The 22,018-nt window shown below is 30.7% G+C and overlaps 2 protein-coding genes across 2 annotated transcripts; both read right to left on the bottom strand.

Moving 5' to 3' along the window:
- Positions 1-1,455: 1,455 nt before the first annotated feature.
- Positions 1,456-2,286, bottom strand: LOC129915749 (enhancer of split mgamma protein; the record flags this gene model as incomplete). Its single annotated transcript, XM_055995411.1, has 1 exon — positions 1,456-2,286. A coding segment is annotated over one exon (621 nt), but the record flags the coding sequence as incomplete, so codon positions are not given.
- Positions 2,287-7,159: 4,873 nt separating this feature from the next.
- Positions 7,160-8,239, bottom strand: LOC129916291 (enhancer of split mdelta protein). The gene has a single exon (XM_055996154.1). The coding sequence runs from the start codon at positions 7,933-7,935 to the stop codon at positions 7,393-7,395; it is 543 nt and encodes a 180-aa protein (XP_055852129.1). The 5' UTR covers positions 7,936-8,239; the 3' UTR covers positions 7,160-7,392.
- Between the last annotated feature and the right edge of the window lie 13,779 nt (positions 8,240-22,018).

The raw sequence follows: 22,018 nt of genomic DNA, 5'->3' as shown, positions 1-22,018 counted from the left end.
CTTAGAAATCGTCCCCTGTAAAATTTGGTTTTTGTGACTTAGAGCCAATTTTTCAATCTTCTAACAAAAGGTCAGTTAACTGTTCGACGAATAAAGTTATTAGGCTCATAAACAATCAGATAAAAACATTTAATTTTTCAATCAAGAATAATTTATTCTACAGAATAACAAAAAAAAATTGTCAAATTCAAAAATATTTAAAATTAAACGTCATTTTTATTCATGATTGTTTTTGTTTTCTTGTGTTCCACTGAATTTTTTTTAAATTCTTTCAAAACAGCTTTGACAACTGACACAATATTTTTGTTGAGTTTATTCCTTAAAATAATTTTTATTCGTCTCTGAAAGAAGCAGATAGTTTTATTCTAAGGAATAAGCTATATCTGCTTGTTGAAAAATTGATTTTTTCTCTATCCTTAGGAATAAGTACTAAATGACTGTTTAACTGAGGAATACAGAGGATACAGAGGAACACAAGAAAACAAAAACAATTATAAATAAAAAAGACGTTTAGTTTTAAATATTATTTAATTTGACAATTTTTTTTTTGTTATTCTGTAGAATAAATTATTTTTGATTGAAAAATTCAATGTTGTTATCCGATTGTTTATGAGCCTAATAAATTTATTCGTCGAACAGTTAACTGACTGTTTATTAGAAGATGGAAAAATCGGCTCTTAGAACAATTTTCCTTTACGGCGACGATATGTATGTAGCATATTCCTAGGAATAAAACATTTATTAGAGCAATAAAACTATCTGCTTCTTTCAGAGACGAATAAAAATTATTCTAAGGAATAATCTCAACAAAAATAGTGTGTCAATTGTAAAGTTTTTTTGTAGAAAATATTGATAAAATGGATTTCTTTGAGATTATAAATTATAAAGATGCTATTATTTCACAAATTTAAGGACCAACGCGTTTAAAAAATACAAGAAAACGCAAGAAAACAAAAACAATTTTGAATAAAAATGACGGTTGCTTTTGAATATTTTTGAATTTGACATATTTTTTTTGTTATTCTGTAGAATAGAGTTTTCTTGATTGAAAGATTCAATTTTGTTATCAGATTGTTTATGAGCCTAATAACTTTATTCGTCGAACATTTAACTGACTGTTTATTAAAAGATTGAAAAATCGACTCTAAATATATTAGACGTAAAGTTATCTTTGGCGTTATGTTTTCTATGTGTTGTCTTTCAATTAATAAAATGCACAAATTTTCCCGCTAATTCTCCATTAGGCTACTTCTTTTTTGACCTTTAAAGAAAACTGAAAAAAAAAAATAGAGTTCGAGACACCAGCAGACCAAGTTCCCTTAAGATTTCAAAATTACCAAAAAGTGAATTAAAGTTCAATGAAATAAAAATTGATTTTTGTTTTTGTTTTTAAACATAAGTATTCATATATTTTTTTAAAACATAATAATAAATTGACAAACAATAAATGTAACTGGATTATTTTCAAAGGAAAAAATTATATAAATATGAACAAGTTCTTAATTAAAAATTAAAAATAAACTACAATTGTATTTATGTAGGTATCACATGGTAAAAAATTAAAGCTTTTTTTGTACTAATCAAACTTAAGTTCTATAAGTGTTTTGTTTTTTTTTTTTTGGAAGACGTCTTTAATAACTGCAAAGAACCATGAGATCGCAGTCTTTACCATGGCCTCCATACATTTTCTTCTTCCCGTTTAGCTGGAACATATTGAGGCACACAAGTCAACAAGGACATTGTAACGGGTTTTGTTTCGCAAGCCGATGAATTGGGACTTCCAGCATAACTTGACACTGGCGATAGCGGAACTGAATAGTGTCCACGGAATTCATTATTATTATTCACAATTTGTACTGTCAATGGTGATGTAACTGGTACTGGAGGTTTGATAGTTGGTTGCAGCTGATTCAGACGTTGACCCAAATGTGTCATAAGTTGTGTGCCAAATGTGACATTTACTCCTGGCAGCTCAGAAAGACTGCGTGATACTTCGTTAACTGCATGAATGTATCCAGATCTGAATCCTTCAGCGGGTGATAGGGATGTGATCATTCCACCATCTAATTTACGTTGTTGTTTAAGCTTTTGTAAGTGTGAAACTGTAAGCTCCAAGATATCAGCTTTTTCCAATCGGGTAACGTGTTCGCCTTCGGATTCCAATGTGGCAACCATCAAATCTTTAAGTTCATCGAGGCACTTGTTAATCCTTGCGCGGCGCTTACGCTCCAACATTGGTTTCATAACTTTACGGTATTGGTAGGTCTTTGACATTTCCATTTTGTTAGATATGTTTTTTTTTTTAATTTATCGAAAAAAAATACGATTTTGGTTTATCACAGTATAAAACCCAGAGAACTGATGTTTACTCTACGGAATGTTTAAACGAAATGCTTGATGTCTGTTGGAATTGTCAGCCTTTTATACCTCTAACACTGAAACTATGTGCCCTACCTAAGCATAACAATTTCCTTACAAAAAGGAACACACGTAGTAGAAGACAAACGAAGTGATCCTGCTAAACACGCATACTCACCCTTGTGTATAGTGTATCGGCATGAGAAAAATCAACCCTCATTCTTTTTGCTTTCTTATCCCTATCCCCTGTGTGTACATTTATTTTTGAGACACAAAAAAGGGATCCTGAGTGTCTTGGGTATAGCATAATTCGACAAAAGGGAAGAAGGAAAAATTGAAATGATCGAACCGAACCACACGAACCGTGGGAAACAGTTTTCGAGTTGGTTTCTCACACGATTTCTTAGCCCACACCTGCCAGAAAAAATCTCAAGGAAAGTAGGAATCTATCGTAAGGATTTCAACTGTAATATCTGGGCCCTTGGATTTTTGACGCAGCTGTGCTACTTTTTGGTTTTTGGCACAAGGAACCGTTCACCGTTGGTTGGAGATTCATTTGAGGTAGGTATTTTCTTCTCTCTTTTCTTTTGGATATATACATATCGTATCCTTGTTAGTCTTATTAGGAAGGAGAATACCCACCAAGCGCAAAAAAATGACATGACATTTGGAAGAAGGCACACGGAATCATGATAGGCTGATAGGATTCTTAAATGATCGTGTTATTTTTTTTTTTTTTGTGCTTGTGCTGAAAGTACAACATCCTGTCCGTGGGAAAAATTGAAAATCTTTCACAGGGGATTCACTTTCATGAAGTGGACGCGTCGATCCCTTTTTTTTTTGTTATTTTTATAGGGGATTCCTTAGACTGGATATTTTTCCTTTCCTGTTTCTTAAAGTATGGAGGAATGATGAATAATTTTACTTGTCTTAAGATGGACACGCTCTTGGCATGGGGCGGCCGTTGGGAATAAGTTGGATTCTCTTGTTTGATTTTGTAGGTATTTCTCTTTTGGATCGGTGTTGCCACGCGGAACACACGCGAGAATTATGGAATCACCTTTGGTTTTATGAGTGTAGAATGAGGATGGAGGACTTTTGCATTTGACTTAAATAGACTTGTAGGGAGCCACAGTACTAAATTACTTTTGTCTAGGTACATAATTGGTCTTATATAATTGTACGGTATACCTAGTAGTGCCAAACTTTTTAGTTTGGGGATGTCGTTGTATTTTCGTTAGAATGTTCTCGTCAACAGGCAACTTTTGAGACATCTTACTTTAAAATAGACTAGTTAATAGAAATCCTGTTTGATCAGCTGAATCCGTGTCCTGCATCTTCACTTGTTAGCAACTGCTTTAAAAAAGGAAATCTGTATCAAATATCAAAAGCTCTCTTCATTGAAGTCAAGATATAATATTTTTACTTGCGATATAGGTACTATATATCAAGTTATGCATTCGTACAAAAAAAAAAAGTTGAGATAACATTTTTCCATGACATTACGATGATAGACAATGCGAAAAAAGTGGGTCCCGGAAGTCCGTCTGTCCGTCTGTCTGTCAGTCTGTCAGTCTGTCAGTCTGTCAGTCTGTCAGTCTGTCAGTCTGTCAGTCTGTCAGTCTGTCAGTCTGTCAGTCTGTCAGTCTGTCTGTCTGTCTGTATAAGGAACTAGAGCCTAAACGGATGGACTGATTGACTTCAAACTTGCTATGTAGCAGTTTTTGGAGACTCTCCAGAGGGGTTTTTGGAAATAATTTTTTTGGACCAAAAATAACGGTACCTGTCATACAAAAATTTCGGAAAAGTTTAATTTCACGAAAACGGCTCCAACGATTTTGTTAAAAAAATTCAAATGTAAGTTTTTAAACAAGATCTATCTTTTGAAGAAAAAATTTTTTTTTGAAAATTATTATTAACGGTACCTGCCATAGGACCGCTTTTTTCAAATCGGATTTTCTGCATAACTACATTGTATTTCAACGAAATTTTTTATACAAAAGCATTTATACAATTTTAATATAAGTCAAAAATAAAATTTTGAAAAAAATAATTTTTGGGTTTTTAAAAAAAATTTTGAAATCTTTTTTTTGAAAAATCAAATTTTCGAAAACGGGACATTGAATTTTTTTGAAATTTTGTTTTTAGATGTTGATTAGTTATTTCTACAAAATGGAATACCAGTTTTATTTTTAAACTTTTTTTTTCAAAAAATTATTTATAAAAAATTAGTTTTTTAAAAAACGGCTCTAACGATTTTGAAAATTTTTTTTCTAAAAATGCACCTTAATATATCAAATAAAATTGCATACTTGTTTTGTGGGGCGATTTGATTTCAGATATTGTTTTATTTTTTTGAAAAATGAATTTTTGTTTTGTTTTTTTTTTTATATACCTACATTTCCCAAGTTTCTATATAAAAAGTCTTAAATATTTAAGCAACTTGAACTCTAAGAGCAAGTTCGTGCGACCCAGTCGTGCATTTTATTTAACTAAGCATATCGAGGTTTTCAATAATTCAAATAAATAAACAAACGAACAATTAAACACAAAAGTCTCCAAAAAGTAACGATTTAAACAGCATACATCTTGAGTTTTACTAATAGCATATTAACGCGAGTTTAAGGTGTTCAGATTCAGGAAAAATGAGAAAGCAACAGTTTAAAATAATGTCAATTTTATCTACATATTTATTATAATTGGAAAATTGACGAAAACCAAGTAAAGCTCAACAATAAAGTTTCCAAATTTCTGAGTATTGCGCATATAGCTATAAAACAGCTTACTTATATTTTGGTTATACCTCCCCTCCACTTACAAAATTTGCTCGGTCTAATAGAAGAAAGCTTGCTTTGTTTCTCACTCTTGTGACTTGTACCTATGACGTAAGATTGCTTCTAAAATATGATGGTTACAATAATGATTAAGAGCTCATTAGGTATAATTAATTCTTAAAGAATTATCCAAATAAATCAAAAGTTTGTGAGATATAAAAAAATGTAATTTTGCCCCCACCTTGAGAGACAAACTCGGACTTTGGCTAACTTTAAAATTAAATTTAACTAACACACAGAACTCGTATACACGACATTTTTTAAATAATTTTACTGTGAACAATTCTGTTCTTGATCATTTTTGGTTGAAATGAGTAAAAATGGAGCTATTAAATAAACGATACCAACCCCTTTTCCAAGATGGCGGCTGCTCCCGACATTCTATCATCCCAACGAATTGATTTTTATGATGAGGACATACACCCAAATTTTTCTCCCGACTAATTGGGAAGTAGGTGAGAAAGCACTTAAGTTGGTTTTACTGTACGAAGAAAATGAAAATTTTTCCTTCCAAACAACTTTTTAGTCATTTGGTATCTATTTGATGTGAAAAATGTACCCAAATATTTTTGGCCAGGTATTAGACCAAAATAACTCACTAATGTGCGCCGGTAGTGCTTAAACCGGCACTGATCATCATCCGAATTTATTTTATTTAAAACTTCCAGAATCGAACTCAGTGAAGATCAAAATAAAAATATTGTTTGGAAACCTAAAATTCGAATTCAGAACCCCCAATAAACAAAAAATGAAGAAGTCACAATTTACCCACAACTTTCAGTCTCAGTCCTCTAAGTGAAAGTGTTCCTAAGATCTTTTTGAAAAAAACTGTTGTTTTTTTTAAGGTGAACATTTCCAATGTTCCGTTGATTTTGTACCCAATTTGAATCGTTCATCACTCTTGAATGTTTTTTTTTTTCCCAAATCTACGATTCTCATTTGAATTGGATAAGACAAAAACTTGATTACGTTGATCAACATCTGTTTAATTTCAAAATTCTATGCAAAAACTTTGAAGTTTTCACCCCTTTCAATTAAAAATAAAATGCACGACTGGGGTCGCACGTACTTGCTCTTGTACACTTCAAAATTATGTCTGTAAATTTTGAATAAAATTAACTCATGTTTTGATGAAATATATGAACTTAAGAAATATGTTAATTTTTGAAAAACGGCAACGCCATATTTCCGTTCTCCGCATTTTTTGAGAAAAACTAAAAACGCAGTTTTGTAAGAATCAATGGGAGTATTACCTACACCAAATTAAATTATCATTAGAGCCGTTTTCGAGAAATTTGCAATACCTCGAAAAATGTATATGGGAGATATGCGTTTAAAAAGAGATATTAGAAAAATAAAAAAAAACGGGTCTAGGGAATTACTTAAAAATCATGTGTACCAAGTTTCAAGCAAATCCGTCCATCCGTTTAGGCCCTAGCTCGATGTACAGATGGACGCACAGACCGACGGACGGCATGACGAAAACCACTTTTTTGATCTTCTCCATCATCGTAACGTCGGTTTTGATTAAAACCTCGAATTTTTTTTTCTACACGAAACCAATACTTGCCCTATAGAGCAAGTAAAAACAAGTTGGCCATATCAACATAAACAAAAGCCACCAATACTAAAATACCAAACCTTGAAGAAAGAAGAATTCATCAATCAAAATTATATAATGCAAATATAAAATTTTCTTGTATTTATGAATTTATTGTTTTCAAATATACGATTACAACATCGAGTCAATGTTTATTGGTGTTTTAATTATGTGGAAACAAAAAATACATGAACATCCTTCTATCACAGTTCAATTACAAACTAAAATATGTTGCAAGTAAAAAATTACTATTTATTGTTAAATTCCCAAAATTATAAGAAATTTAAATTTTAGCATAAGTTGAATTTTCAAAAAAAAAAAAATGGAAGAGTTTAGTTTGTACGTTAAGATGTATTTTTTTTTTTGTTAAAATAAGACAAAAATTACATTTGAAAAATAAAAAAAAAACTTAACACTAATTTTATCCTAATAAAGCTGTATGGTGTACATTGAGTAGGTTTAACATTAAAAACTAATGGAAGTGCATAAACATATTAAATAACTATGCAAAAAAATAAAGCTTTCGATTTTTATATCCTTCTGGTTTCCTGAGTATCTTTCATTTTCATCTCTTGAGATCGAATTATTTGTCACTGATGTTTACCATGGACGCCATACTTCGCCGCATTCTTGAGGCTCTTCTGGATTCATCATCTTAATAAATTTAGAATCATGGAATTGAACTGAATTAAAACCATTAGATCCTGTTTCCTGTTGATATGTTAATTGAGATGGGGAATTTGGTACTGCTTTCATATCCTTTAATTGATATCCTAAATGTTTCATCAATTTTGTTCCAAACTTCAAATCTAATCCTGGAAATGAGGCAAATACTTTTGATACTTCATAAGCTGCTTGTGTGTAGCCGGCTTGAAATTTTTCCGGATCAACTTTTTGTTGTTTGTCGCGATTTTCTTCAATATGTTTTTTGGTTTTCAAATATTGAACTGTCATCTCAAGGATATCAGCCTTTTCTAATTTAGTAACATGTTCTCCTTGTGCTTCCATTGTATCCACAATCAAATCTTTTAACTCGTCTAAATAAAAATTCATTCTGGCTCGACGTTTTCTTTCCAAGAGTGGTTTAGTAACTTTGCGATAGTGTTGAGTTTTTGACATCAAACGTTGTCCTTCAATTGCCATATTTTGTCCTTTTTAACACTTTTATAATTTATGTCTAATTAATCAAAGCACATACACAAACTTCGTTTCAGTTTCTTTTATTTTTATTTTGAATTTATTCTCGTATTAAAAAAAAAATATCTACTACCGACAGCGAGACAAGTGTGATGCTTATGGAACAGGAGTTTAACTTTGAATGCTGATCAATTAAGGTGAGTCGATCCTTTTTGTACAGCGCACAGGCATTTCTGCTGGTGACAAGGAGAAAACAACAAATACGGCAGCATCACAGAGCACACGATCCACCCTCGATATACGAGAGCAAGCAACGAGAACGTACCCTACTTGTGTGCACTGTGCACTTGTGTGGGAACTGGGAAAGGGAAGTTTGTTGGAATTTTACTCTGCCTCTGTCTGGCACCAGGCCAAACGCCAACCTGTGCCAATGCCAACACAAAACAACAGAGAGAATAAGCACCACAACAGGTTTACAGTGTGCTCAAAGTGTGTTCTCTCTCCTTGTTTCCCTTTTCTGAATTTTTTTTTTCATTTTCCTACGGGAATATTGTAGAATCCACACTATAACAATAGAGTTGCCAATGAACATAAATATAGGATATTTTCAACATAGTAGAGTGGTTTTATTTTTGTAAGAGTGTGTAATTTTGTGTGTCTTATTCTGTAAAATACAAGTAGGTGTTCTAAATTTAAAAAAAAGTAATAAATGGATAAAACACGATTAATCCAATACAATATTACTTTTTAGTTTTTTTGTTTGCTCAATGACAAGACCTTTGAATATTAAAAACAAACAAAAAATAATTTATAAAGCAACATATTGAAAAAAAATATGGAAATCAGCATTCAAGGTTAAACTATTTTTCAAAAAAAATTTCATCAAAACAACTCAATTTAGTAGGAAAATTAAAATAATTTTCTCGTTTATAAAAGGAATAGCACAATATTGTAAGTGTTGCCGTTTTTTTTTTTTTCATAAATAATTTTTTACCTATTTTGAGTAGTTTTTTTTTTTTTTTTAAATTGCTCCCTCACTTACCGTAGAGAAATATTTTTAACTTTGCTCTACCCTACACGCACACGGAGAAAAAAACATGCTTTTAACATAAAGAAACTGTAATAAATTGAGAAGATTTCTGTATGGTCTTTTGCTAAGAAGACTTCCATCTTAAATGAAGCGGAAAAATCTTCTTAATTTTTTAAATGTTCTTAATTTTATGTGAAAACAAAAAGTTAAAGTCATTGTTTCTTTATCCAAAAAATTTAAAAAAAAATATTACGCATACACCACAGTGACCGTGTCAATTTTAACCATAACCATTGATAAAGACAACCAAATTTTTTTATCAATCTTGTGGTTAAAATTTAAACGGTCACTGTGGTGTATGCGTAATATTTTTGTATTTATATTTTTTAGATAAAGAATTAATGAGCCATATTTATAGACGCTGTCTAAGTTGCTACTAAGAAAGACTGGAGTTTATCCTATTCAAATAAAATTGGACAAACCCCAGTCTAAGATAAACTCTGGTCTAAAAACAACTATGAATATGCTTAAATGACTTTAAATTAAATAAAAATGGAAATGCTATATTTCTAAAAACACAGTTTTATTAGAATTACTTGCAGCATTACGTTTATATATCCAATTTAATCAAAATCGTTAGAGCCGTTTTCGAGAAATATTATAATAACTCGAAAATTTTGTATGGGAGGTACCTACACTTCTCAGTGGGATATTAAACAAACCAAACAAAAAAAACAACAAACCTTGAAAGTTACGATAAAATCATCGGTACCAAATTTGAACCCGTTTGGGCTGTGGCTAAATGTAGAGCGGACGCACATAGGAATCGAGGAACAGACCGGCTCACAGTGTGTCGAGCCCATACAAAAGTTTATCATAAATACTTGCAGCTAAGTTTTTGGAGTTTTAATATCTTTTTTGGTGTTTTTATGGCAGGAATAGAAAAAAAGTTACAAATTAACAAATTAAACAACCTATTACTTTTTTTTAGTATAATTTTTGAAATTAACATTTATTGAAGAAGCCACTTGTGAGCAAAATTAATTTTTTTTTGTTATATAAACAAAAATATACTTTTCGTAAGGTTTTTGGTGTGCTGAACTCGAATCCGAAGTCAGAAAAATTCTGTCATATCACGTTTTTGAAATATTCCCGTTAGAAAATCTGAGATGTCGTTTTTTAACAGTTTTTGATGTTAGGTTCTTGAACGTGGTGATTTATTTTAAATAAATTTGTGACAGTTTCTAAAAGAACTAAATGTTTTTTTCTTGTTGAAAACAATATTTAAAATATTTTCAATTACATAAACAGCTTTTTGATACTTGTGTATGGTTAAAAAATATTAAAAACATCGATTTTTTCATTTTTGTGATCCCCTTGAATCTGTTTCTCAAAAAATGAATTATTTTGAGTACTTGACTCGTAGCGTCGTAGCACATAAATGTGAATATCTCTGGTAATCGCAAACAGAAGCAGACCAAACTTTGCCAATATTAGGTATTGGCCTAAGGCAAAATAACATAAAAAAATTATCGATATGATTTTCAATGTTTTTTTTTAAATTAAGTTTAAAAATTAAATTTTTTTTTTTGGCCATTTATCAAAGAAATTTTAATAACTCATATATAATTTTATAAATTTAAATTTTGTTTGTTATACGTTTTACAACAACACTCAAATAAACAAAATAACATTAACAAAATTTTTCAAACATTCACCAAACGTGAAATATACACTCTCAAAGATTCGCATAAATTCCTCAAAATATTTTAGATTTCAGAGGTACTCATTTTTCGGAGCTTATTTTGAATACATAACCTGGGTTATTTTCTAAGATAAATATGTTTTCATATGAGTTGACACTTCTAAATTATATTTTAATAGAAAAATATTAATTTTTAACAAAAAAAAAAGTGATTTATCATAAGGGGACGACACACTGTGCGGCGGCGGCACACCGAACGGTGTGACTAAACCACTTAGACTTCTCCACTATCTTAATGTTGATTTTGATTAAAACCTCGATTTTTATTTATACGAAACCAATACTTGCCATATAGAACAAATAAAAAGAATTGTTCTTGGGATTCAACATTCAAACCCCAGACCTCTGGTGCAAATTATTCAACAGTTTAACCAACTGATCTGCTTACGCAATAAACTATATGGTTGTCTTAAGTTTGACCTGATCTTAAAGATGAAATTGCCATCTATACCACACTGCTAACGGGAAGTAGTCACACATTTTCGTTTATGCAGCCAGTGTTCATCGATTTTAAAGACGTTATCGAGTCAAAAAATAACAAGCAAACATTTATGTTTTAAACAGATTTTCACATTTATTTTAAATGATTTCCTTAAAAAAAAAAAATATTTTAATATGAATAAGTACCAGAGAAGCACACAGAATTGATAAAGAAATCTTTTCAGTTTTAGTTGAATTTTTGTAAATGAAAAGAATTTAATTTTGAATTTAAAAATATTTAAACGGACTCCATTTATTTTCATATAACATCATATTATTTTAAGCTGATTTGATTTCAAATGGGCATCATCTTATTTGAAAGTGCCTATTATTTCTCCATGTAAAAGCTTATAAAAAAAACCATGTAACTTAATAATAAAAAAAATTTTAAACTTCCAATCAACACACCGAATTAATCGATTTACTTAGAAACAGGTTTACCCAAAGGAATTTGGCAGCACCCTGGCAAATATACATATGTATATGTGGCAGCTGAAATGAAAATGCTCCGTAGATATGACAGCAGGAGTTACAAAGCTTGTTTAAATTAGAAGTACGAAGATCCGATGAAGCTTTCATGTTAAAAAATACCATCTCTCAAAAAATAGAACACGACCTACAAGGACTCAGTTTGTATCGCCATGTTTAAAGGAAAGATCCTGAAAACCCCGTCAAAGAGTCAATATCATACAACGTTTTCTATACGAAGTAAGGGGTTTTCCCTCAGTAAAATTTTGACAGGTACTAAAAGCTAGAGCCACAGCTACACCATTGTATTCAGCCAGTAAACCTCCTGGTACAAGAAAATACAAAATACACCAACAACCGGAAGGCTTGACGCCGATTTCTGAGGTCAACCCGGCGAACCCCACATGTGGATCACTAACACTAGTGTGAAGCAGATGCGTGGGAGAGTTATGACACTTTTCTGGGCCATTTAATGTGACTATAATCCTGATAAGGCTCAAAATGAGCTCCAAGTATTAGAGTTTAATTAAAATGTAAGTTGGTAGAACTATAGTCAATTTTATAAAAATAAGGTTTGCACCCCAAATCTTTTGTTTAAATAGTACTTAGATATTAAATTATATTTAAAAATCACGAAACCTAATACTATTCCTTATCTTGATGTTCATTACAATAAAAAACAACAAATTTTCTCATCTGACCATGTCTTACCTCAAAAAACAAAGAACAATTAACAAAAAACAGAAAAAAAAAAACGAAAGCCATTCAAAAAAAGAATGAAAACTTCCTGTGAACTACACTTGTCTTGTCCGTATAGGATTTCCTCAGGTTTTTACAATGCCTTCCGATGAAAATAACTCAATCTTTTTATCTTGACTCCTCTTTCCCACATACTCGGTCGTAGTACCTGCTAAACCATAAGCCATAATGAACGATGCCGTTCACAGGTAGCAAACCAAACCAGACCTCTTCGCTGCGCTGCGCTGGCTTAAGTCGCGCACGCATCACATGTCCACTATAATGTTGGATCATGTTAGCAAGTACCGAACCGAACCGATCTCTTAATATCAAGCGCCCATCAGAGTTACCCCATTCCACCACATAGTGTTACTAGATTCTCATGGGTAAACCAAACTGCGTGTCCATCGTAATGCGCCGAAATGTAATGTCGTCGTCATCGTGAAGAAGAAGTGGACAACACAAAAACTTAAACGCGACAACAGCTGCACTCCGTACACACGTCCATGTCCCTTTCCGAAGCGCACACAAACCCTAGGCTCCTGGGTATTGTTCGAGGGGAAGTAATCAGCATTACGCTTACGTGTTCCTTCTTTTTTGTCAAGTTTTTGGGTGCAGGTGACTCTGGAGGGATATCTTCTTCTTCGATTTCGTTTCGTTTGGGTTCGGGTGTGGGAATTGCGACAGAGAAGTTTCTCACGATCCTCAATGGATGGCTGCGTTGTTTTTATATTTGTTGTTGTTGTATGCTGTTAGTTCTGCTAGCTGATGATGATTCGCTGCTGGTTGACTGACTTACTTCATCCACAAGAAAAGAAGGAAAGTAAAGGAATTGTGAGTGAAGCAACCACCACGACGACGATGACGATGAATTGATTGTTGATGTGCATAGGAATTGCGTGTGCGTGTATGCCATGCGATTGGAATAAGAATTGTTCTTCTCTATAGTTGATATATCGACGAGGGTTGATATGAGATTTGGGGTTTTATAGAATAAAGAGACAAAAAAGAAAAGTTGAAGAAGTGTGTTATTCTTGTGCGGGAATTTGGTATCTCGTCTCGAGCTCGACCTTATGTCCTTTACATGCGCTGCTTTCATGGCCCGGAGTTTAGAAGTAGCGATAGTAAATGGGTTTTCATTCATTGATTTTTTTGGTTTCTTATGCAGTATGGAAAGTGAAAAAGCAATTTTTGACGAAAACAAAAATTCAAAATTATTATTTTTTTATATTATTATCGATGATTATAATTAAAGATATAATTGTATAAAAAACTGTAATATATTCAACCTTTGCTTCTTCTGAATTCAACTAACAATTAATATAGCCAAAAATGTTATGTTTGAAAGATAAATTTATTTTGTATTGCGGAACTAATTGAAAAAAGACATGGAATTTTTTTTATTAATTTTTTTTTTAATTAATTTTTTTTAATTTTGAGTTTTTGGACCATTTTTCCAAGACACTTCATTCAGTTTACTTGATTTTTATTTTACAGATAGGAATAAACCTCTAGCTTTGTAAAAATGTTTATCTTAATATTGTATGTGTTGGCGTTTTTTTTTTAAATATTTTTTTTGCATTTGAAGTCGATTTGTGAGAAAATTGCTTCTACCGCTAAAACGATGAAATCTTGTCCCTCACTTCAATAAAACTTTTTTACTTGCGTTATATGTAGGTACTATATTCTATATATCAAGTTATGCAGTCTGTCAGTCTGTCTGTATAAAGAGCTACAGCCTAAACGGATGGACCGATTGATTTCAAACTTGGTATGTAGCATTTTTTGGAGACTTTCCAGAGGGGTTTTTGGAATTACCTGCCATAAAAAAATTTTGGAAAAGTGAAATTTCTCGAAAACGGCTCCAACGATTTTGATAAAAAAATTCATATGTATATAAGTTTTAAGTTAAGGTCTATCTTTCGATAAAAAAAATTAATTTTGAAAATCACTATTAACGGTACCTGCCATAGAACCGTTTTTTTTTTTTTAAATCCGATTTACTCCGAAACTACTAATTCGATTTCAACGAAACTTTTTTTAAAAAAAGAATATATATAATTTTAATATAATCCAAAACTAAAATTTTGAAAAAAATAAATTTTGGATTTTTTAAAAAAATTTGAATTTTTTTTTTTTTGAAAAATCAAATTTTCGAATTTTAATTAATTCTTTTTGAAATACCCGATTTCAAAGTCAAAACTTGTGAATAAAAAGTGTAAAAAGCACATTGAGTACAAAACGGGGGGACATTGACCCCCCTCCCATAGTAAACAATGATTGTATTTAACCCCTCTACAAAATCTCATTATCAGTTCTTGGTGCTTAAGTTATCGTACTTTCCCCTCAAATGTTTCTGTTTTACTTGAGTAAAACTAAAAATGCGAAAAAAAAGATAGATTAAAATGGCCATACTTCGGTTAATTTTTAATGAAAAAATTTAGTGAGCACAGCATTTTGAAGGAAATTTAATCTCCTTTTTTTCTTTCGAGCAATGTTTATGTCTATCTCAACCCAAAAAAAATGTACTAGTAAAAAAGCAAAAAAACTCAAAAAATCGATTTTTTTGATATTTTTTTATGATTGTTTCGACTATTTTGGTATGGAAATTTTTTTTTCAATTTTTAAAAAACATTATTCCAATAGGAAATTTTATTCTCTACAAAAAGTTTTATGTGCAATATATCAAAATTTTGCTTGGTTTACGAGGTATATTGAAAAAACCAAAAAGGGGGCTTTTGCACCCCTATCTTCAGTTTCCACCCTCTCATTTAATAGCACTCCGCGGTTTTATCTTTTTTTATAACCCATTGAACGATTCCTGCAATAAAAACCCGTGAACGTCTTAGTTCCTTTCTAAACTACATAATCAATAGCCTATCATAGCTGTGAACCAAATCTTGTTTCGAAACCTTGATCCGAAAATATCTGCTTCCGAATGTACTCGTAAGAAAAAAAAAATACGTTGATAGCAAATAATTCAGCAACCAGACGTCCAAGAAACTTTTGATTTTCAATTATGAAAAGGGCTCGAATAGGCCTTTTGATGTGTCACTTGATGGATTTGGAGAACTTTTTTGAAAAAGCATTATTTTTAGACAAAAAACTAGATTTGTAATTTGTTACATAAATGGATAGGCCTATTCATTGTAAGCTCATAGCTGTAAACCCAATCTTGTTTCGAGACCTTGGTCCGAAAATATCTGCTTCCGAATGTAAGAAAAAAATATGTTTGGATTCAAATAACCTACGAACCAGACCTCGGAGAAACTTTTGGTTTTCAGTTATGAATTGATCTTAATGACTCCTTTCCTTTCATGTTTATATATATAATTTGTTTACCTTAATTAATAGGCCTGTTCACCTTGAACTTCTGTAACCTAAAACTTGTGACAGGCTAGATAATAGTTTTAATAAAAATCCTCAGGTTTTTGTGTTCATTATTTAAAAACATTTAATACAATAAAATTTCTCATGAGGCGAACTCAAATCGAAATCTTCCAATTAAATTTAAAAAAAAAAACTCCTTTTTTTTCTTAATTTTAAGTACATTTATTATAATAATAAAATATTTATAGATATAACATCGTTAATGAAATTTATTTAACACTGAACTTTTTTTTAAATTTATTTGTTAGTGTTTTGTAATCTATTTATTTTTCAATAACAATTAGTGCGTGCAAATAATACATAAATATATTTTAAGTTATTTCTTCTCTTTTAAATTACTACAAATAGGCTCTCAAAATTTAAAACTACCATCTGAAAATTTTCATTTAATAAATATGTTTTTTTTTTGTATGTATGATGATTAAATATAAGGAATCTTGGTATTACATTTATATCACTTGATCAAAATGAAATATACCTACATATAAATATTTGTATACAAAAAAAAAACTATTTTTTTTATTTAAAAAAAAATTAAATAAAATGTTTCTTCTTATTAAAGCAGAACAAGTATTAGTTGTCGTTTCTTTTTTTTCTGGAAGACAATGAGTTATGGGTTAATTTTTGGTACAAAAAAAAAAGCACTCAAACAATTCAAATTATAACAATAATTTTGAAATTAATTTAAAAAATGTATGTAGTGGAAATTCGATGTTTTATGTCGTTTCATTTAAATAAATAAAAAAAAAATAACACAAAACCAATTTGAAAGAAATGGTCGAGTCAAAAAGAACTGCATATAAATCTCTAATACGATGGTTCTTTGTAACGTTAGTACCTATTCAGGTGTCTTTTCTGTGCCAAAGGAGTTAGAAAGGAAGAATGCTCATTGTTCATGGTGCCTACCCAGGTGTGTTATTTCTATGACTTAGTGTTGTTAACTTGTCGAGTCTCCTTCATACTAACCCTTTAGGGAATAACACAAGTGAATACGGAATTACCCGTTAAAATGGTAGCCGACTGAAAGTTAGTAATAATGTTACATTTCAAGAATTCATGCGTACAATTATTTTGGATTAAAGGGTGTTTTTTTTCGACCAAAGGAGATGTAGAGATTTTGAACGGAAATTTTATACGAAGGTATGTATTTTATTCCCATTATTCAAAAAATACGATTTCACCCAAAGACACATTTCATTTTTGTTTTCCATAACAAGGAGAACACTTATATAATACAATTAAGTTCTTAACGTTTGGGCTTTTTACAGAATTTACTCGTCCCTTTTCGAAAAAAAAGTCTTTCTCTTTATCCTTGGTTTCTATTTTAAATACAGTTGAAACTCGATTATCCGGGATTCGATTAACCGGGACGCTCTATTATCCGTGATGAAAATATTTGAAATTTGTTCTCGAAAATAAAGACAACGTATTAATTTAAACTCTGTTATCCGTAATAAACTCTACTATCCGTAATATATGAACAGCACCTAACAAATTCCTTCAATTCAAATCAGTCCTATGCAAAAAGAAGTTGCGGGATATTTGTAGTATTTTGTTTTTTACGAGTATCTTATTTTTGTTTTCGTTTTTTTCATAAGTTTTTAAATAAATACTTAAATATATATAACTTTTTGTTTGAGAAAAGAAAGTTCTATTATTCGGGATTTTCGATTATCCGTAATGGGCTCGGTCCCGACCATCCCGGTTAATCGAGTTTCAACTGTATAACGTTCCTTCCAAATTGCATTAGAGTATTAATCAAAAAAACACCATGATATTCTTTTAGACACTTTAGATTTCGATTCTTGTTTTCAGTCTCAAACGTAACATAGTTCTTGACTTACTTAGTTTTTGCTTTAAACCCACATTTTCTCCACACCTAAAAAAAAAACCTTTTACATGAAAAACTATACAGACTTATTTTATTCGTACTTCCCATGGCAAAGACAAGATTTTTAATGAAGTTCGTAAGGCATTTATACCATTGATTTTTTGGGACTTATAGCGAAATTTCTTAAATATTTCCTCAAAGAAAACCCTTCCATCTAAAATACTTTTTAAATTCTTGGTTTCTTCCGTAAATATAACATTTTAGCCAATATTCATTGGTATATCATTTTTGTCACAATTTTTTGCTACCAATTCTGAATTTCATCTTTTCTTTAAAAAAAAAAAACACGCTTTTAAGCCAAACAGTTTTGTAAACTCTCTAAGATTCTTACTTATTATAACGACGAAGTATATAGGTATCTGTTTTATTAAAAATGAAATATTTTAGTAGAGTAACTAAAGCAAATTATTAGGGAACCCGGCCGAACAGCTCTGATTTTGACGATATTTTTTTTCAAACGTAGGTAATTAAAAATACTTTAAAGTCTATAGATTAAAAATTGCCGGTGTTGCCGTATTGTTTTTTTTAAATTAAAACTAATTTTTTTTTTAACTAAACCATTTTTTTTTTTGCTTAAATTGCATAAAACAAATGATAGCAAAAGATTCTCTAGGTAATTTTAGGAAATATATAAAAGGCAGTAAGGGACAATCTTCCATCGTTTAAGCGATAAATGCAATTTTCCAACATTCTGACCTCAAACACAAAAAAAATATTTTGAAAACAACGGCAACACCTACAATATTTTAAAATACATTTTTAAAAAGCCAGAAGCTCATTCTTATCTCTTAAATTTAAATCCACTAAATTTAATCAAGACTTTTTGAAAAAATGGTCCTCAAACTCAGAATTTAAAAAAAAAATGTTATTAGAAAAATTTAAAATGACTTTTTTCCCAAACTTTTTCTAATAAAATATGAATTTATTTAAAAAAAATGTTTGGCCATAAATATTATCAGTTGAATTTCGAAGCAAAAAAGGTAAAATATATCACACTTTTGAAAAAAAAATGAAAAATTACTTCAATTTCAATGGTTTTTTTTTATTAAAACTGAATTTTTGCATTGAAATAATTAATTTTCTCAAAGACTTTGGTAAATAGGAACTTTAAATTTTTGCTATTTAACTTTCAACAGTAAGGGTTATTAAATGAATAAAAAATATTTTTATGTTTAGAGGTTGAACTTTAAAAAAAAAAAAATAAGTTACATTTTTTTTCAAAACTTTTATTAAAAAAAGTTCTTCGAAAATGAAATACTTTTTAATTTTTTTCATAAACCGTAATACATATTCACATTTCCTTTTATAATTTGAAATCATAATAAATGCGGCCAAAAAAATTTGAAAATAAATGCATTTTATATTACGACCAAGTTTAAAAAACGACATGTTAAAATTTTTTCAATAATTTTTTTTTCAAAAATCTGAGTTCAATTACCATTCTTTCAAAAGCCGTTCATTCAATTAACTTAATTTTAATTTTACACATATGACTAAGCTTCTAGCTTTTAAAAAATGTATATTTGAATATTGTAGGTGTTGCCGTTGTGTTCAAATATTTTTTTTTGTGTTTGAAGTCAATTAATAAGAAAATTGCATCTACCGCTTGAACTATGGAAGATTGTCCCTCACTCCCATATATTTTTTTCCTTGAATTTCCTAGACAATCTTTTGGCATCAATTAATTTATGAAATTTAAGAAAAATTTTTGAAAAAAATTTGTTTTTGTTCACAAAAATCTTCAATTAAATTTAAAAAATCAAAACGGCAACACGGGCAATTTTTAATCTATAGACTTTAAAGTATTTTTAATTACCGACGTTTGAAAAAAAAGATCATTAAAATCTAGGCCGGGTTCCCTAATATTGCCAATTTTTTATCTTTAGTTACTCCACTATTTTGAAGATCCAATCTTGGAGAAGAGGGGGAAGGGCCCCGAAACAAATTTGGATACAAGGACCCCAATTAGGGCTAGCTACGCCACTGTTGAATTCCTTGAATATTATAGTCCGACTCGTTAATTTTTTTTTTCTATAAAAATAAATCTTAACTACACTTGAAAGCAAAAGTATGGAATCAACAATTGTCATGCTTACAGTACTTTTCTGCTGAAATATCTTTGACCTCATTTAATAATTTGAAACGCTTTTTTTTCTCAATATTCTTCGTTATTACCAAAATTCCAAAAAGTGTGAGTTTATCATTTTTATACTGTGGCTGGAAAAATTGCATTGTTTAACCTCCCGAAAACCATATAATGCCGAAAACTGCCAGAATTTTGAATTCGATATCGAGACGCGTAAGGCTATAAAACTGCATACTCATTTTGGTTATACCTCCACTCAAAAAATTTGATTTTATCTCGACAAAATGATGTCCAAAAACTATAAGCGTGCACTCGATGAAGGAAGGATCTCACACTTTCAGTGAAATTTTCGATTAAAGTATTTAACAAAAAAGAAAAAATTTTAGTTTAAAAAAAAGAAACCCAAAAAAGTAATCTTTTGACATATACACTCCCCTTCAACTGAATAAGCACACAAATTTTCAAAGGTATTTTGTCCATTTTTTCCTAAGATTGATCTTTCATGTAACATTTGATGATGTTTACAGTTAGCTTACGATGTTGAGAAACCAAATCAGAAAGAATAATTCTCAAAGTACCGCTATTTTTTTTCGTGTTCTCTTACAAAGCGTCCCATATGGAAAAATGCAGTTTTTTTTTGCGTCAACTGAATAGACACACGGTCTTTCAAGGTCAATATCTTCGTTGTTTATGAGAGTTTTGAGGTGTTTGGCATACCAAATCAAAGGTTGAAATGTTCTCAGTGAGATTTTGTCATTTAATTAAAATTTAAAAAAAAAGTAGTAGATTAAAAGCTTTGAATACTGTCGACAGAGCTTAAATTAATTTGTTAACGGAACAAGTACTGACCGGGTCTGCTATAGCTACCAAAATTGATCGGAGTTTTAGTGTGTTGCCTATTCGTACCTCAAAAATAAAAGTTCGTACAGGAAAAATATGAATTAAGGTAAAAAACGGCAAAAATAGCAGTTAATCGACGAGACATTTTGAGATCTGCCTCCAATTCATTTGACTCTGGGGCAAAAATCAAACAAAAAGCTGGTGTTTCTGCAAGTGTTTCAACACTCCGCAGAGTAATTAACAGCACGGATCATTTTAACCCATTAAAAGTCCAAAAGAAACCAACTTTAAACAAGCAACAAAAAGGTATTCGTTTAGAATTTTCTAGACTCCATATGAGCTGGAAAAATGAGTGACGCAAAGTGGTTTTTTTCATTTGAAAAAGTTCAATTTTGATGGATTCATAATTGAAGTCATCGGGGCCATCAAAATTGAACTTTTTCAAATGAAAAAAACCACTTTGCGTCACTCATTTTTCCAGCTCATATGGAGTCTAGAAAATTCTAAACGAATACCTTTTTGTTGCTTGTTTAAAGTTGGTTTCTTTTGGACTTTTAATGGGTTAAAATGATCCGTGCTGTTAATTACTCTGCGGAGTGTTGAAACACTTGCAGAAACACCAGCTTTTTGTTTGATTTTTGCCCCAGAGTCAAATGAATTGGAGGCAGATCTCAAAATGTCTCGTCGATTAACTGCTATTTTTGCCGTTTTTTACCTTAATTCATATTTTTCCTGTACGAACTTTTATTTTTGAGGTACGAATAGGCAACACACTAAAACTCCGATCAATTTTGGTAGCTATAGCAGACCCGGTCAGTACTTGTTCCGTTAACAAATTAATTTAAGCTCTGTCGACAGTATTCAAAGCTTTTAATCTACTACTTTTTTTTTTAAATTTTAATTAAATGACAAAATCTCACTGAGAACATTTCAACCTTTGATTTGGTATGCCAAACACCTCAAAACTCTCATAAACAACGAAGATATTGACCTTGAAAGACCGTGTGTCTATTCAGTTGACGCAAAAAAAAACTGCATTTTTCCATATGGGACGCTTTGTAAGAGAACACGAAAAAAAATAGCGGTACTTTGAGAATTATTCTTTCTGATTTGGTTTCTCAACATCGTAAGCTAACTGTAAACATCATCAAATGTTACATGAAAGATCAATCTTAGGAAAAAATGGACAAAATACCTTTAAAAATTTGTGTGCTTATTCAGTTGAAGAGGAGTGTAAAAGAATGACTAATTCAAAATTAAGCTTCTTAAATTAATTTAAATTTGTGGCACAACATGCAGCACATAATGAGCCTTTGTCGTTATTTTTCTTTAATAAAGACACAATTCTTGCAGTCGAACAAAGCAAAATTATATTTATTTACGTTTTTTACTTCCTTTTGT

Source organism: Episyrphus balteatus, chromosome 3 (genome assembly GCF_945859705.1).
Source record: "Episyrphus balteatus chromosome 3, idEpiBalt1.1, whole genome shotgun sequence".
NCBI lineage: Eukaryota > Metazoa > Arthropoda > Insecta > Diptera > Syrphidae > Episyrphus > Episyrphus balteatus.
The sequence above is the reverse complement of the archived record's forward strand: the minus strand, read 5'-3'. Positions and strand labels throughout refer to the sequence as shown.